This window comes from Notolabrus celidotus, chromosome 18 (genome assembly GCF_009762535.1).
Source record: "Notolabrus celidotus isolate fNotCel1 chromosome 18, fNotCel1.pri, whole genome shotgun sequence".
Taxonomy (NCBI): Eukaryota; Metazoa; Chordata; class Actinopteri; order Labriformes; family Labridae; genus Notolabrus; species Notolabrus celidotus.
In genome coordinates, this window is record NC_048289.1 from 17,179,407 (window position 1) to 17,198,998 (window position 19,592).

The 19,592-nt window shown below is 39.3% G+C and overlaps 1 protein-coding gene across 2 annotated transcripts in view; it reads right to left on the reverse strand.

Moving 5' to 3' along the window:
• plce1 (phospholipase C, epsilon 1) overlaps window positions 1–19,592 on the reverse strand; it is a 119,941-nt gene that overhangs the window by 37,466 nt on the left and 62,883 nt on the right. For both annotated transcript variants that reach the window (XM_034708760.1, XM_034708761.1), the window contains exons 6-8: window positions 18,920–19,104; window positions 17,090–17,232; window positions 73–227 (exon numbers count right to left, since the gene is read on the reverse strand). In XM_034708760.1, the coding sequence (XP_034564651.1) occupies window positions 73–227; window positions 17,090–17,232; window positions 18,920–19,104 (483 nt within the window). The remainder of the gene's footprint in view (window positions 1–72; window positions 228–17,089; window positions 17,233–18,919; window positions 19,105–19,592) is intronic.

A 19,592-nucleotide genomic window follows, 5' to 3' on the forward strand; every position in this document is an offset into this window, starting at 1 on the left:
ATTCCTGCTCTTGTCTCTTCTATCTCTTGAGAAGTCTGGACATGTGATTGTGTTCATGAAAGTTTTACTGACCCGTTTGTAAAGCTGCTGCTCTTGCTCGGTGAGGATACAGGCGATCTCTTCAGGAAACTGAACAAGGTGGCGCACATCTGCCAGCTCCTTATTGATCCCACTGACGTTGGGAGGAAGAGAGCTGCTGCTGCTCATACTGTTGGCCAGCTGACGCTCTGCATAGAAGAATAAAGAGACAGAAAGAGGAGAAAGACCATGAATTTTATATCGACGATCATACACAGACAACTAGAAGTTATTGATTGAAAGAATTGAAACTTCATTAATATCACAAGGACAGGGGAGATGCTGTTCCTTAGACAAGTGAAAAAAGGAGGGTTAACAGGAATCACAAAGGAGGGATTTCATCTGAGACATTAATCTACTCTGTTTCCCTTTCACCATTAAAGTTTGATGCTTCAAAAAAATGTCTCTCTTCCAGGATTAACCTGAATGTCTCAAGTCTTCTGAATCATCAATCCCTGCGCACCACAAATCCCCCCTGGCCGCTCCCCTCCACCTGCAGCCAAGAGAAGTCTGCACACTTCATCCTCTGCAAGTAAACAGCATTGATCACCTGCCAGTTCCTGTGTTTGGATTTGAGTCAGGTCAATTAGTCAGACTGCTTACACACAAACAAACCTGTCCTCATCTCTGCTTACAAAGGACTAATGGACAGTTTCTACCCCAGTGCCGAAGGTGCCAGGCAGACATTCTGTGCATCGCTGGGATGAATGCCACATAAATGATCGGGCACTTTTCCACTGCAGGACCTTTTACTGGAACAATCTGAGGTACTGTTGAAGAGATTTTACTGATATTTAAGGCAGTAGAAGTGTACAGAACCTACTTTGATTTACTACGAGACAGTCTCTGTCCCCTGTGAAGGCCTTTCTCCTGAGGGGGAGTCTTCCAAAGTTAAGTTCACAGAAGCAAAAGTAGCTGACTCGTCAAACAGAAGCTATGACACTGCACTTTGACACTGATGCAGGATTTATTGGCATGTGAATAAAGTGCTTTTATTCTGTCCCTTAAGTCAGCATTTTATCCCACAGGAGTCAGTTTGGTACGTAAAAACAAGTGAGTTATGCGCTGTTTACAAAATCAAGAAGGCAAGGAGATGTATATTAATCTGAGTAAACGCCAGGAATTAGACAGACCCTCTCTGGTTTTTGTAAACTGTCACTGTCCTAGAAATCTACCCACCCTGCTCCTGCAGCAATACACACATAGATGACAATAGCGTATGCATACACGTATGCGCACACACACTTAAATGATGTCCTTGGTAACCCTTGAGACGTTCAGCAGGTAGCCATGACAACAGCAGTAACTGCTCTGTAGGAAAAAATTGCCTATTTGCACAGTTTGATTTGTGGATCTGGCGTGTGTGTGTGTGCGTGTGTGTGTGTGAGTGGTATTAAAAAGACAGACTGTAAAATAAAAGACAGATTGTGCTTAAAAGACGGATGAAAACATTTTTAACAGGCAAAAAAAAGAAAAGAAGACAGGGATTAAACTGTGGTGTAGTTTAAAAAAAAAATGGAGTTGAGGACAAAACAGAAAAAGATGTTTTAACAAAGACAAGATAAGAGGTAAATTCTCAGTCTAGAAACTGAGCGCAGAGGAGAGAGATAAGAGTAAGAGAAATAGAGAGATACGTAAGTAGGACAAGTGGAAATTTGGTAGTTTAGACTATGCTGCAGGTGTGAGGTCTCTATCACAGTTAGTGAGACAGCATAATCCATTAGATCCTTTAAACGTCCAACAGAGAGACGGGATGAAGATTAGGAATGATGGGTCATTATAAAGTCAGAGGCAAAACAGTTTGACAAGGGAAAGAATGGAAAAACAGGTTTCACACGCCATGTAGGGCAAGCATTAAAGATGTAGAAACAGCTGCAAGTTATAAAAGCATGGTAAGAATTGAGAAAAATGGGGTTTGTAACATTTTTCATCCAACAGCTTCTCTCTTCAGATCCTTAAAACTGAAGCCAAATGACTACACTGTTTTAAAACAATGAATTAATAAAAAACACGTTTTTATATATCTTATTAAAAGAAAATGTTGTGATAGTGTGAGTTTAAAATCCTAAAACATATAACCTAAATCTTCTAATTTCTATTTCAACATTTCAGCCTTCTGAGGTGGAAATAAAGACGTGATGTGAAGTTCATGACCTCAATCATTCATTTATTCATTCCTTAATGTGGGAAACACAGGCAGACGAGGCAGAGACAAAAAGCTCTTAAGAGATTCAAAAGAATTTATTAAAGGAGAAGAAGGAGAGAGAGCTGTAACCATAGTAGTTGCTATTGACAGCGAAGACAACAGAAAGCAGTCGGACTCAGGTGGAATCAATGGATTAAAAAAGAAGCATAAGTAAAATGTTACCAACAATCTAATGTGTCTTGTGATGCTTTAAACTTCTGCCTGCAAAGCCTCACACAAACTGCACAATAATCAGCAATGACAACAAAGTGCTGTGATTAATAAACACTGGGACTGCAATCTTGGGTTGCTGTGATAAGGTTTCTAATAAAAACTGTTTGGACCCATGAGATGAAGCCTGCTGACCCGTTAAAAACTCACCAGTGTGAGAAACACTGATGAGCAATACTGAGAGGGAGGTAGAATACGAACAAGGTCTAACTGACCATGAAGGTCCTGTGATTTTAATGCATAGGTTCACTCACCTTTAATGCTCACTGAATATAGATGCCATTTTTTATGCATGTTTATGTCTTTGTGTGTGTTCGTGTATGTGTGTCAGATTCTTTTATAAATCCACAGGGTTGATTGACTGAAGATCCTTTTCTGGATTATAAAATAGCATGTCATTAAGAGAAGCAGGAAATACAAGTGTGTGTGTTGGATATATCACAGGTAGCATTTAAGTGTGTCATATGGGTCTTATCTCACTTGACGCCTTTGGCTCCATCTTAAATGAAAGACAGACCCCAGAACTGTGCCTGTGTTTTTAAATGCTGTTTTTGTGATCACAAATTGCACTTTATTTGCAAATTAGTTGCACTTTTAAATCATTGATTGTTTCTACATACTGTCTGTATATATACTCCATGCTGTTGAGTTGGGCTTTTTATTTTGACGTGTGCTGCTGATCTCTTGGCCAGGTCGCCCTTGTAAATGAGGTCTTGATCTCAATGGGTCTCATCTGGTTAAATAAAGGTTAAATAAAGGTTAAATAAAAAAATAAAAAAGATGTGATGCCTGATCACAATTAAACTGCTAGTTGTTTTTTTTCTTTCTCTACAAAGGCTTATGTCCAAACATGTACTGTTCCAAAAGTATTTATCATTATACACGTGTTTTATTAAGACGGAAATGTTCAATACTGGGATAATGATATGAACTGCAATAAATAGTAAACATTAGCTATAACTCAAATTTTCTGTGTATCTTATGTGTTTTTCACTATGTGTGTGACAGCAACATGTGTCTCCTTAATCCAAGATAAACCCAAAATGCACTTTTATTCCACCAAAACATTGTCACCAATTAATCTGAGGGCAGCTTAGAGCTAGTCTTAGCTTCATCTGATTTCATTATAATGGTGTTAAAGCATTGCCATAATACCAAAAGCCTCCATCTAATAGTTAAAATGTATGCATGTCGAGATGCTCATTAGAATAAAATGTTATTTTGTATTTATCGTAATATATCTAGACTTGTGTACCTTTTTTTTGCAAATGCTCACATTGTGATACTCCTGACAATGTGGTTCATTGTGCAGCTTGACAGTGAAGGTGAGACAATTACAAATTTGATTATTGTATTGCTCAAATATACATTGTGTATTTGTGTGAAGAAGCCTTCGTGACGTGATCTGTCTCTTTTTTGTGGTTTGCCGTTTCATCCCCTGCCCCTCTGATGACGTCTACACTAAGTTTACTTTAGTCGTCACCATCGCTTCAACCGTCACCACACATCAGATCAAACAGGACTGTGAGATGTATCTGACAGATACAGTGGCACATGGGACAAAGCCAACTCTTCAATATGTCAAAACCAGCCACGTAACACGTGATACAGCATCCTTTAATTATTTTAAGGCAACATATAACTGTCTCCTTGCCAGCATTGTAGAGGCACTTGTGACTGGAAAATCAATAAGTATGTATACCAAAGGAGAGGAGCCTTGAACACAGACCCTGCCGTCTTTCTTTATCCGCCAAATGTACACTGCTTGAAGAAGCACGTTTAGAGCTGATGACAAGTTCCCAGCTGTAGTATGTGGGGCACACAAACAGGTGCAGCACAAACAGCCTGAGTCAAAGGACTGTCAAATCAGCCTGTTAAATCTGTGAATACTTTGAATTCTATTCTCATTTCTATGACATAAAAAAATCAACAAACTTATTTTGCTTTCTTGCTTTTCAAGTAAGATTCTCCCTTGTGGATTGAGTGCACTTTGCGCCATAATTTCAAATCTGATCCTCCCCCTCTGAGCATCACTATAAATGCAACTTTGAAAAATACACTTCCAAAAGTTGCCCTTCTGACACTATAATTGAAATCTGTAATCAGACAGTTCCCCTTTGACACAGCTAAATAATATTTAAACATTTCACAGCATGGAAAACATCTAGTTAATAACAGAAAAAACATCTGATGCTATGTTGTCATTATTGGAACTCACAAATCAAACATACACAAAATAAAATCAGCAAGTTGTAGTAAACAAGCTAACATGTGGAGCAGCAAACATAAACACACAAAGAGACTTAACTCAATACACAGATGAAGAGATACACAGCAGCAGCAGAAGTAATAAACATTGATCAGCTTGACTGTTGAAAAAGTTATCACAGGGAGTTTCCCCTCTTGGATCAGATGTGAGCATTACATGCACATATTTAAGTCAAGCTTAAGTAAATGTAGTCTTCTCTTATATGAGCTGTATCAGGCCAAACTACACTTTGAATGAGGCTCATTCAAACTGCATTAAAGAAAAGCTACAGCATGAGTTCAGTGTTTCTGAATACGTTCACAAAGACTTAATAATCAGATAAAAATCAGATGATGGGGCATTTTGGTTCCTTTTGATTTTAACTGTACTGTGGGCGACTGTAACCTGAGAGTCTAAACATACACACAGCACTATGTGACATTCGTTCTTAGGGTCAATTCAATGTGAAGCCCCCCCAGAGACCCCGAAATTCTTGACTGTCAGTCTGTGAGGTTGCAGGTATGGAAGGGGCACAGTGCACAACACAGGCATTTTTTTTGAAGTGCTGCATCATTCTTCACATGTTTTAATAAAGTGTTAAGTTTTTTTTAAGTGAAGAGGCAATATCACGGCTCAATACAGTTAAAACAGGTCATGCGCTTCGAAAATGTAGTTTGTGTGACATTTGTTTTCAAGTTTTATGATAAATTCAGTATTGAAATTCTGTTAGCAAAAACTTTCAGATAAAAAAAGTCACACTCAGTTACTATATTGCACTATACGTGACGATATGATGGTCATGGAATTAACGATTAGGCAAACCAACCAACCAATAAGAAAACTGTGTGTAGCTAACAGTTTGCAGTTAAAGTAAATCCTGTATCAAGAAAAGACAAAAACACTGGATTTGATACGATACGATACTAGCGGTGGGAATTGAAAACCGGATCAGACTTAGAACCGGTTCTAATTGATCAATTCCATCGGAATTATACACCTCAAATGTTATGATTCTTTTTAACAATTAATATCCCAGCATAACGTCACGTCGCAGTACGTTGCATTACGTCACACACTCAGCGATGCAGAACTCCTTCAACCAGGCTCCAGGGGCCACGTTCGGACTCACGCGGCCGAAAAATGAGACAGCGAGAGCAGGTAAAATACCTCCGCGATGACCCCTGGAGGAAAAACGTTTTTCCTCTGCAAATTCAAGTCTTTTCATCCAGGCTCGAGGGACCACGTCAGGACTCATCCAAGAATGAGGTCAACCTATTGTTCAGTATGTTCAAGTTGAATATGCTCATGTTCAGTCTTGTGCAGACATAATTTTGGAAAAAATAAAATCCTTTTGGTGCAGAAGACTGTGTAGAACTAATTTTTTTCCCCTCAAAAAAATACTCAGGAATTGTTAGGAGAATTGATAAGGAATTGGATTGATAAGCAGAATCGATAATGGCATTGACATTGATAAAATCGTATCAATTTCCACCCCTATACGATACGATACAATACTATACGATACGATTCAATACGATACGATACAGTAGTCTTCGACTTAACCATTAGGCAAAGCAAACAACCAACCAATAAGAAAACTGTGTAGCTAACAGTTTGCAGGTAAAGTACATCCTGTATCAAGAAGGTACAAAAGCACTGGGATTAGGTCCAAAAAATGCACTCTAGGTTAAAACACCTGCCACAACACAACACAACACAACACAACACAACACAACACAACACAACACAACACAACACAAAAGACCTGCCAAGAAATCTAAAAGTCAATCAATGAAACTTGACTCTTTATGACAGCAAAGCAACTATTAATCTAAACAGAAATAATAAAATCTTGTAAGTGACCTCTCTAAATTTGTATAATTTCTTTCACAATATTGAGCAATTACCTGTTATCACTTTCAGATTTTCAACCAGCTTGACGTACCTTTACAGGATGTGTAAAAACGGTCATGTAGACACTCACAGTCTTAATATATTAGTCAGTTCATCTAAGTCAGTAGAAAAACATATCTTGCAGTTAAAAAGTGACATTTTACACACTATACAATTTAACATTTCCACCCCAACAGTCACACTGCAACTCACTTTTGCTCTACTCACTGATCAGCTTGTAGTCCGTTCTGTGTGAGTGCTTCATGGTTGCTAGATACAGCTGGCTGCTCTACTTCCACACTGACAGCTCAGTGACCGAGGTACACTTGTCCACATTTGAGTCCGTCGAGTCCTGTCTCCACTGCAGCTGCTCGCTCTCTCTCTCTCCCTACTCTCTCTCTCTCTGCCTAACTTGAAATTTCTCTGGCTCCACACTGTATCTCTGCCTGTTGCTGTTTCTCCTTCACCTTGCTCCTCTCACTCTCCTTATCAGCAAACAATCCCTGCTCTCTCTCCTGTCCATTTTAATGGTACTTTTCCTCTCTCTCTCTCTCTCTCTCTCTCTCTCTCTCTCTCTCTCTCTCTCTCTCTCTCTCTCTCTCTCTCTCTCTCTCTCTCTCTCTCTCTCTCTCTCTCTCTCTCTCTCTCTCTCTCTCTCTCTCTCTCTCTCTCTCTCGCCCACCCCTTACCGACACCATACATAGTTCACAGCCATGCGCTAGAGTTAGACCAGCAACCACACCAGGCCGATGCACGAACATGCACTCATAATTCACTCACTAATGTAGTCAAACTACAGAAACAAGTCTGCAAGTAGATCTGTCTTTAATTTACCATGTCTTTAACACAGAATCACTGAAACATCTTGTGCATTCTTTATTTTTGGAGGACAGGAAGAGATTTCCCAAACTTAAAGGTCCAATTCAACCCAGTCCACTATATTTGTAGAGCACATTGTAACAAACAATAATGTTAACACAAGTACTGCGCAGTAAAATAAAGATGCATCAATGTAATTTTCTCCTTCCAAATTTGATATTCATTATTGGTAGATATTGAGTATCCTAGTATGATGAAATATGACTACAAAATAAAAAAGATGGAAGAACACTCATTAGTGATGTTTTGCTAGATTTGATATTTAAAAAATATATATAAATGTATGTATTTTTTGGGAGGCTAATTGGTTGTTTATCTGTTTCATAATATTGATGCTGACATTGATACCGATACAAGTACTGGCCAATAGGTAGTATATAATAGCAGGTGCCATATTGGAAATGCTGAACACAACCTAACTTCGTTTGAGCTAGTGTGAGGTAAAGAGGCGGGCCTTTAGCCTTTTTTGCTAACAGCTACAGAGTGCCCTCCTGTCAGTCAAGTTGGCCATGTCCTTAAATGGGAAAAGTTCATCAGTTTAATATTAGGGATGCATGATATTATCGGACGATATTGGCTTAAAAATGGATATCGGATATCGGACAACACGCCTATATCAGCTGATATAATTAACCGATAAAATAATGGGCTGCTGCACACATGTCGGGCTCATGTTTTAAGTTAAATTTGAATTTAAGCAGCAGTCTGTAAGGTACATGTAGCTGACTAATTTAGGCACATTTAATGTCAAAGAGTAAACCATTTGATTTGATTTGGGTTTAATTGCTGTAGAGTTGCACTTTTCACATGTTCCCTGTGAACAGAGGTTAGGTTTACTTAATATGTCAAATGTGAAATTGGCCAAATTTGCCCTGGTTGTGGGTTTTGTTATGATTGTCTCAGGGAGAGCATCATTCACATTTTAAGTAGGATGTATCTTTTTGTGTGAATTTTGTTCAAAAGCAATTGTCGAAAATAATTATGCAGTTTTAAGTATTAAGTATTTTTCTTATTTTGCACAAGAAATGAATATTACATAACAAATGTGATAAGAGTATCACCATAATACTGTACGCTAATTCCAATACAGAAGAGAATTGATGATCTCTGCAATTAGGTGTGCAGAAATAAAATATCGGTATTGGTAATCAGCTAAATGAGTTGCAAAAAATACAATATCCCTATTTAATATCTTCAAAAATACAGAGGTTGTAAAGAAATTCACCCCCCGTACAGTGTGTGCCAACATGTTTATTTATGCTGTAAATATCGTCTTTTTTAAATGGGTGTGTATGTGGTTTCCAGTGTTTCAGCCTCAAACTAACGCTCAATGAACTGCAGTTTTTAGGACTTCCACATTGGCTTCATATTTTAAGACCGGAGGTTAATGCTTGGTATAAACTAGTCTTGTGTTTACAATATAATATAGGATGTAATTCTAATATCATAATTAATAATCAACAGAAGTGCTACTGCAATTAGCTGATTATCTAGTGACAACAAAATTTAGAACACAAAACAAATGACCATTTTGGTAACGGTAAGGGACTCTGATAGATAAACTATGGCACATATTTAGAATATAAATAGAAATGTAGTTTTAAAGTATTCAAGTATTATTTTGTAGTTTCCCGTATAACACTAATTGTAACTAAAATAAACAGAATATTGGTGGGAATGATACACCACATAATACAGTATACAGATTCAAATACTGGCCAATACCAGTATTTTGTAATGTGTAGTAACATGAGAAGTACAGAAATAATTAGGGTTGCTGAGCTGTTATGCAATCCTATTCAATTTAATCTTAACATCTCAACATAAGAAGAGAGAAATTAAAGAAACAATTAATTAATTTGAAGTGACAAAATCTGGGACAAAAATTTACATTTTTGGGGGGGGTTTGAAATTAAAAGATTGAGCAATACTAACTGTCATGAGTAGCTGGCTGCAACATTGCATGCCAGTTTGAAATTTCATTTTGCGTGATGGACGATGCATCACTTCGTGTTTGGTGCATGTTGAAGTGTTGTGCAGCATTCATGTATGTTATATAAAGCAAGTTTGCCTTTGATATTAATTTAAAAAACTGGGGACAGAATGTGAGCAGTCCTTTTGTTGTAAGAAATGTCACTGTTGTGTTGACCTAATTTGAACGCAGGCTGTTATATGTCACAGCAACAGCTAGACATGTTGTTGAGCTTTTATCTAAATAAAAATATTATCTTTGGTTTCAGTTTGTATAAGCTGATATGTTTGTACAGTGTATGCTGAAATGTTTTTGAATTTATGAAAACCATCTGATGAGTATTTTTAGAGTATTTTGGAGGCTTCCCTCCAATATGATTCTCCACCACATCTGCTGTTAATTGGTCCTTAAAACTTGGAGGCAACATAATGTACAATGATGACAAAGAGAGAGAGAGAGAGAGAGAGAGAGAGAGAGAGAGAGAGAGAGAGAGAGAGAGAGAGAGAGAGAGAGAGAGAGAAAGAAAGAAAGAAAGACTCAATCCACCAATTTTGAGCTTGAAGGATGGCTACCGATTACTGAGCTGCCTGCTTCCTTTTCAGCAGTACAGTAAATTGTGTTACAAAGGAAACGGGGTCAGGAAGAGCACTTAAACCACTCCTATTTGTGGTTAAATGAATAAGACTGAATCCCAGAGGTCTCCCGAAGAGTTTTTTTCTTTGTACTTAAATAACTAAGTTGGTGTGTACTTTGGCACTGAAGGAGTCGAGAAAGACTCAAAAATGAGACATCTGCTGTGAGAGGAATGACACAGACTCCACTTACCTGCAGAGTCAAATTATCATAATTATGTCATAACATGTACAGGTGCAACTAAAAAAATTACACTAGAAATAAAAAAAAAAAATTTTAATAATTAAGAAAAGGTTAACTCTCATTTATTCTATATATATTGCATGTACAGTAAATATTTGCAGCCTGTTTTTGTTTCAATTTTGATGGCTTAAAGAAAATGAAAATCAGAAATTGGCTCCTTTTCCATGAATTACTTCATCAGTGTGATGTGGCATGCAGGTGATCAGTCTTTAGGACTGCTGAGGAGTTAGTGAAGCCCAGATTTCTTTGAAAGCCGCATTCAGCTCATCTGTATTTTACATCAGCAACTCGGGTCAGGTGTTTCTCATCTTCCTCTTGACAACTATCCCACAGATTCTCTATGGTGTTCAGGTCAGGCCAAATGGCTAGCCAAATCAAGCACAGTAACATCATGGTCAGCAAAACATTTGATAGTAGTTTTGGCACCGTTGGCAGGTTGGCTAAGTCCTGCTGTAAAAGGAAATCAGCATCTCCATAAAGCCTGTCGGCAGATGGGAGCATGAATTGCTTTTAAATCTCCTGGTATGCAGACGAGTTGACTTTGGACTTGATAAAACATAGTGGACCACAACAGCAGATGACATGACACCCCGAGTCATCACAGACGGCAGAACCTTAACGCTGGACTTCAAACACCTTGGATTCTGTGCCCCTTTACTCTTTCTCCAGACTCTAGGAGAGTGATTTCCAAAAGAAATGCAAAATGTAAGTTCATCTGAAAAGAAGACTTTTGGACTATTAAGTAACAGCCATGTTCTGTTTCTCCTTAGTTCAGGAAAAGACAATTGTGACTTTGCCTTGGTTTAAGAGTAGCTTGATATAAGGAATGTGACAGTTGTAGACCCTTCCCTGAAAACATCTTGGCATGGTCACTCTAAATGCACGTATACCAGCCGCAGTCCACTCCAATAACAATGCACATAGGTGACATGGAATGATCCTCATCGATATATAAATAAACAAACACTTATACATGTCAGCCTGACTGATATGGGGTTTATCAGACTGATACTGATACTGATATTCAAAGGGAAAAAAGGACTGATTACCAATGCAGTGGTCTACAGTGATTCTTTAAGCTGGAATAGTATAGCCCTTTTCTATGCCAATTTTTTTGCAAACACCTGAGTGTTTGTTGGCACTAGGGTTGCAAAGGGGTGGAAAGTTTCGGGTAAATTTCCATGGGAAGTTAAGCTAGGGAATTTTGGAAATATTCCAAATTGGAAATTATGTGAATTTATGAGAATTAACTGGGAATTTAATAGAAGGGTACCATGTCCAAGCATAAATATCTGTTTTGTTATAAGCAGACATCCATCCAAAAATAATACAATTAAAACAGATTTATTTGTAAGTGTTAAATATTTTATTGAACAATCAATGTTTTCATTGAAGACCAAAATATGAATGTTGAGTTAAATATTACTCATCCCCCCAACTCAACCTATTAAAAAATTAACAAAAATGCAATCCCAACAAAGTCCCATTCAAAATGTTCAATGAAATGTGCATGTGGTCGCAATAGCCCTGCAGTAAGCAGTGTGCTATCTGCATGTGATTGAGGAATAGCATAGATATTCAAGTGTACTTGCATGAAATCTGGTTGTTTTAGTCAGGATTATGATAAAATATATTTTCCCCAACTTCATTTAAGTTCCCTATTAGGAGCCAACCTTCAATTTAGTAAATTCCTGGTTTATTCCCGTTTATTCACATAAATCCTCATTAATTCCCATGGAAAGTTTCCCACTTTGAAAATTCCCAGAATTGTGCAACCCTAGTTGGCACTATGTTACATGTTCTGCTTGGAGCATGGTGTTCTACAACGTGTTGACAACATTTTTTTACATAACCCTGAGTAGTGTTTCTGAAATACTGGCTTCTGCAAAAAAGTTGATATTAGAAAATATCATACAACTTAGACGCTGCTAGACATCTTTCATTAGCCAACATTGGCCTGATAATATTTGCTTACTGAAATCAGTCAAGCTCTAACCAACAAAAGCAAAAAGATTAGGAAAAACTAACAGAACCACACATATGCTGTATCTGAACCTTTTTTTTTTTCTACAAAAGCATCCTTGACCCATCCTTGGTCGGAGTTGATTTTTTTTCCAACACCAGTATTTGTCTTTATTGGCATCAGTTTACTCTCATAACACAACACAATGTCATAAAGACCTGAGAGGAACCAGTTCAACCTGTTCAATATCATTTATCATCTTCAAAACGTGTCCCCTGACAGGCTGCCAAAACTGAATGATTACCCTGCTACAGACAGACATAAGTCATTCACATACATAAGAGGAACCAGCAAAATATGTTTCCAGGTCATTATGGCGGATGTGGCATGAGGAGAAGGTCCTAAAACATTCCACCTCTCAACACTCTGTTCAAACTCCAAGAATACACTGAGGTTGGCCAGGCGATTATTCCCTTAATCCATGAAAGCATTTGGGCCAGAGGCAGTGTAAGAGTTTGCTAAGTTGTACTTCCAGCCCCAGTTCTGCTAGCACAACACTGAATCTAGAATTAATGCCTTATTAGGACAGGAGACGGATGGTGATAGTACACACAAGTACATAGTGTTCACAAAGGAGACCCAAAACAGGTGATTCTTGTAACTTTGACCTGTCACTCCTTTGTGAAATACAGTATCTGTATCTTGTAATCAAATGGTCCTTTCTGACTGTATAAATGTGTGTTTTTGACAGCTCCCCTCAAAGTGTTGTATACTTTAAGAATACCTGGATTTTATCACTGAAAACATGCTCTTACAACCAGCCACTACTTGTAATACTCTTACTATTAATGCTAATCTATCTGCAGCTTATCTGTGATACAAGTCATCAGGCCTCAAACGAGCTTGATCAGAGATTAAAGGTATATTTTCATGTGGAGCTAATTCTGATGCTTCCCTTCAACTTTCTGTGATAACTTTTCAACAGATAAAAAAAAAAGAGCCACAATTTTGAAAGAAAAGCAACATGAAAATATAAATAAATGTTGGTTTTCCTTTATACAGCAGGTGCATGGAGGAGATTAAGGCAAAAGAAAAAAAAGCCAGGGCAGGAAATGCATGGCCAGAGAACACAAAGGCTTTTCTATGGAGGTGACATAAATATGACCCTCAACACAGCAAGAGAAATAAAGCTTTTGATTTCTAGAGGAGGTGGACCACTTCACCAGACAGAAGTGGTGCTCTGTCGGCCCTGTTGAAATGATCAGCGGTGCACGTTCTTAAGTGCACGACACGTGCATTTCAAGCTACTTGAAATGAGTCTGGTGCATAATCATGGATGTGATTTTTGAGACAAAAAGTGTGAGGTGCTTATCAATATTAAGTGTATCATCCACGGGAGATGCAGGTTAGCCCCGTCCCTTTTCGGGAAAAGCATAAAGAGAGCCAAAATGAAAGCTAAGCTGTGATACTGAGATGCAAAAACATCAAAATCCACAATACATCAGCAACTCGTACATCAGAGACTCAGTGAGCTGATCAGTGTGCTGCAGGTGGAGGAACTAGTATGTGCTGCATCCAAGAATAGTGCAAAAAACGAATAAATAAATAGAAGGGCTTTTTGAAGGCAAGGTACATTAAAGAGATTAAGATATTCAATTTTGGGTTGGAGTTTCTTAAAATTAGCTCAATTACGTTGTAGCCTCTGTTCTGGTCAGCTCAGCAACTTCCAAACAAAGGCGCTGAGGCGAAAAGTATCTTCCATGGGTAATACACTTACTATTGGTTGACAAGTACCCCCTAGAACCCCACTTCGGAAAAAAATCAATAACAAACAGGTGGCCATATGTATTGCTATTCAAATAGACCTAGATAGACTTTAGAGACATGTAAGAAAAAAAATAGATATATACATATTTGGTAGTCAACAGTCTGCATATCCTAATTTTTGACATCAGCAGATCAATGATCTCTTAAGCCAGACAATGATTTCAGGAGTCAAGGAAAACAAAAGCTAACTGTCTGCATGTCCTCTGTTCCCATCATCAATTCCATTTGAGCAAATACACAGATACATATCTGAGAAATAGAGGCCTTGCTGTAGGTCCCTATGTGCTACAAGCACAGTTCAAGCACGTACAGAAAACCGCCAGCTTATGCCCATCTTTTTTTACGAATGATGCTTCTTTCACACCACAGGAAAACACTTTGCTGTTGACTCGACACTGGTTGTTTGCTGGTCAAGGGCGCCATACCCTCTGCTGCATTAAGATAGAAACATGCAAACAGAATCATACCATCTCTGTCTGTCACAAATTTTTGCTTATTTTATTTTACTTATTGAAACTTCTTCTTGATTGTACTTATGTCTGGGTTGCTGCAACAACTGAATTTCCCCCCCTTGGGATCAAAAAAGTAATATCTTATCTTATCTTAAACATTGCAGATGACCATCCTGTGTTTGAAGACAATGGGCACTTGGAGGTTATTCTTTTTGCTGAACATGGAAATCACTAGAAGCATCCGTCAGAAACAAGCAATGACATAAGTGCTGCACTTTACAATCACTTCCATGGATGCAGATGGTGCTCCTAGAGTTTCTGAAGCTTCATGTTAATTTGAGACCAAGTCACGTGCCAAATTCATGCTCATATTCTGCAGCACAAACTAGCACAATCTTGTGAAGACGTATTTGACATTCATGAAAAATCTCTTTATTCTAGAGTTGTTAGAAACATCTTGGATGCAAGGTTACACTTTAAACAACAGCACTGCTTTGTCCACTTGTATCAACCGAATCAAGTGATAAGTGGTGCAACTCATTTACTGCACTTATTTCTGAAAGAGCTGTCAAGTTTTAAATATTTTTAACTGCTAACTTAGCAAGCATGCTAGTTTTAAATTTAATTATCTTATTAAGAAGTTTGTTGAACAAAGCTCTGCTGCTAATGCCTGTCAGACTAAAGACAGGTTGTAAAGCTAGAACCCAAAAGAGAGCAACAATACCTTAAATGGTAAAAGACTAAAAGCTATACCAGTACACTAAAAATGTCAAACTTAAGACTCACTTTCCTTTTTCTTCGCCACTACGAAATGTCTTTTGTGAAGTATTATTATACAACCGTCTGTTAGTGATTAGTAGTAAACAACTAATTGACACTTTTTATGTTATTCATTTTAATACAGCAGAAGCAAACGTTATACCTTCAAACTTCAGTATAGTCTCTGTGATCAGCTGTAGATACATGCCAGAGGTGAACAGCAAATGTGAAACAGACCACTGCTTACAAACACAAGAAATGATGTCGGTCTTACAAGTTAATACTGTTGTGCAATATCTGGGTAGTTCTGGCTCTAGGTAAGAAAGACAAAGACTAGGAGTCTGTCTCTCGTGTGTGTGTGTGTGTGTGTGTGTGTGTGTGTGTGTGTGTGTGTGTGTGTGTGTGTGTGTGTGTGTGTGTGTGTGTGTGTGTGTGTCTATGAAACCAGAGCCCTGCCATCCTGCCAAGACTTCTGAGCTGCTATGTGTGCGCGTGTCTGGCTCTATTCTGTTTCCTGCAACACCCATTAGGACAGAACAAGGTGTCATGTTAAAGATATGTGCTCAATGTGTGTGTGTGTGTGTGTGTGTGTGTGTGTGTGTGTGTGTGTGTGTGTGTGTGTGTGTGTGTGTGTGTGTGTGTGTGTGTGTGTGTGAGAGAGAGAGAGAGAATCATTTTTGGGGCCTCAGCTCGTGCTTGAAAAGTTAAGTTTAAAAAAATTTAAGTATAAAGGAAGAGTTTTTGTCTGTCTTCACATAATTTTGTGTGTGTGTGTGTGTGTGTGTGTGTGTGTGTGTGTGTGTGTGTGTGTGTGTGTGTGTGTGTGTGTGTATGTGTGTGTGTGTGTGGGTGTGTGTGTCTCCTTGATCTTGACGGAGACAGCCTGTCCCCTGGCTCTCTGCCGGTGGAAATGAATGTCAGGATCAGCTTACACTGAAGTCATATGTAACATCATTGTAGTGAAGGTGGACTGACAGTTACCAGCTGAGCCAGTGAAAGACCAGCTGATTGGTCGGATTATGAAGTCATACTGAGAGTAAGAGAGAGGGCGAGGTGACGCTCTCTATTTCCTCGGCTCATTAAGAAAACTAGTTTTGGAATGAGCCTTTTAAAGTCTCGAGGTAGAAATGCGAATACTGGTTACATAAAAACACCAGAACACCTGGGTGCTAAGACAGAATCTGATGCTTTGTCTGTATGTTTCTTTGCCCTGATATCAGTGTATTACAGGACATCAGTACTGTGTGTGTGTTTGTATAAGAGTGGCTTAAAAAGAAGAATGGAGTGGAGATAAAGATAAAGAGAGAGAGTGAAAAGATCATACGAGGACAGTGATGGAAATAAAAAGAAAAGTAAAAAAGGAAAGGGCAACCACTGAGATCAACTACAGACGTGCTCCTGCCGACCCAAAACCCGCTGCGGATAAGGAACCATGTGGGAAAAGAGCAGAGAGTGAGGGAGGACAGTGAAGCAGTAAATCACAGGGGAACAGTGAGAACCTTTTCTTCTCAGAATCAAACAGATACAGGCCCCAAACCCCTGTTTGGCTTCCAATATGTTTTAATACTCCTCTGTATAGAAGCAGATGAACATGGAAAGCACATTACTGCTTGGAACACACATTTTGCAAATAAGGCGTAAAAGTGAGGTGCTAAGGGTCAGCTTTGACAGGGTTACTCAACACTCCAACATAAACAACACACCAACCCTTCACTATAAAACTCACCTTTCAGCACAGCGTGTCCGTTTGGGCCTTGGGGCAGAGGGTAGGGCAGAGTGGAGCGGGCACCAAGAGCAGCCGTGGCCTCTAGTAGAGCTCCTGTAAGCAGAGAACACGCTGACGTCCTCTGGTTACAGGCACGGTAGAGCCTAGGTATGCAGAACACATGGAAAAAACAATTAGTAAATAAACATTTGACAGGGTTCCCACTCCAGTGATAATTTTCCAGGGAATTTCCAGGACATTTTCAATGAAGTTTTGAACTCTCTCAGAGATTTTAAAAAGTTTAAATTGTCTTCCTCTGTGGCAATGTCTATTGTGATCAGCGATGTCTACAACGTGCAGTTTTCCGTTTGTTTTCACTATCAGGAGTTTGCACCCCTACTAGCTACAGTACGGTAATTGAGCTCTCAGCCTGAAGGGACAAATGTGAGGCACAGACCACAACGCTCTCTGCCCAACTCCTCTGGTCACTCTTTAACTTAAATATAGGACTCTTTGAATCAAAAGAGCACTCCACAAGGTTAATTTACCATAAAACATTAACAATATAGCCTACCCCCGTTTTCTGTGAATGCATGATTATGACCAAGTGAGGGATAAAAGATGTGAAACAAGTCGCGCATCCAGACCGGCCTGTGTCACTGTCTTTTCCAGCACAGCGTGCACTCAGCTTTCAATTAATGGGGATGTGTTTTTTTCAAACCTTGTCAGGTCGCACGTAGTCATGTTGGAATAATTTTCCAGGACAATACGTGATTTTCCAGGACATACTACTTTTTTCCCCATTTTCCAGGTGTTTTCCAGTACTGGAAAACTGGTCAACTCTTTTCCAGGTTTTCCAGGTTTTCCAGGATACGTGGGAACCCTGATTTGATTTAAAACTTGACATAACAATGAATTACATGCAGAGCATTTAAGCTGCAGTATTTGGGACACACTAAAGGCTGATTTATACTTCTGCATTGAATCAACGGCGTACCCTACGCTGGGGGTCCACGTAGCTCCCGTACCTACGCCGAGGCCTACGCACGTAGCTGAAGTGCACCTCCTCCAAAATGTAACTCCCCGTATAGCCGACGCGGACCTCAAGCCCTGTGATTGGTCAGCTCGACGGCTTTGTCTTTCCTGCATTTACAGCACTTCCGGGATCCCAGACATCGACCGCAAATCGGCCGTGTATTTCATCTCCTCCACTCTATTCTTCATGTAATCATGTCTGTATGATAAACAGCGACATGTATCAGCTGTAGATTAACTTAACACGCTCTGAATCTCTGTGGAAAAGTAAACAGAGATCGTAGCGGGACCGGAAGCAGGCGGCCGGCTATCAGAGAGACTGCACTGCCCTCAGGCGTTTCGGCGGAGAATTGCTGCGCGACACAGACACACCGACGCACAAGTATGTGGTGCTCACGTCTGCGTCAGCCCCTGCTGCGTAGGGGAGCCGCAGAAGTATAAATCAGCCTTAAGTGAAGAAAAAAACACAAAACAGCTCTTGAGGTGAGCAGGGGAATAATGCAGAGCTCTTTTTTCCCCCCAACTGTAAACAGTCCAACATCAAATTTACCACACTTCTTTTTAAATGTTGTCCTTCAGAATAACCGTCTGCTAAAAAGAAATAGCAGACCTTGGAATGCTGCAATTAACCAATCAGAATTGAGTAATCATCACAGCTGTGTGAAAGGTTACAGTGTTGTTTTTTCCACCTTCAATTTGTTGTATCTTTGTCCAGTTTTCTGAATGTCTGATGCAACAAGGAACGACCTTGCCACATAATTGTGCTGTATCAAACATCAGCAGAAAAATGACATCATACAAAAAACAAACACAGACCTTGGTGGGTTAGAAGGGTGATAACTCCGAGTACCAAGGCAGGGTTTCAGATCTAGTCTCCCTGGGGTGCTGCCGCTAGTGTACGATGACTCCCTGAGACACACACATCCAGGGTGAGACTGCAGGAGCTTTTTGGAGGGATGGAGCAGGTTTAGTTCTTCCCTCTCCTGGACATGGTGAGTGGCCTGTTGAAGAAGTCATCGAGAGGTGATCAGTCATTTACAAAACGCTACTAAAACTCCCAAAGATGTGAAGATTTCACTTTCATGTCTGCTGAAATCATGCTTTTTCAACCTCAAGGTTCACCTTGTCGGAATAAGTGACACAAAGGCTTTCTGCCAAAAGTGGCTTCATCTAGTGTAATCCTTCATCCTTTATATTGTTATATAACATTCGACTCAGACGACACTGTCGCTGACTTCTCCACTGAGCTCAAAATAATAAGCAATTTCCTTTCAATGGACCGGAATTCAAAGTGTGAAAAGAAAGAATTCATAGAGAGAAATATCGTCAAGGCACATAACAGAGAGGGAGCATGGTGGGCAAAGGACACAGACGGAGAGCATCAGAGGGAGATGGAGAGATGCGTAGGTTTATAGAGAAAGGGAGAGAAAGGGAGAGACGTCACTGAAGAGTCGAACATTTTGACCTTAAAGAAAAGCCTCCTCCGCCT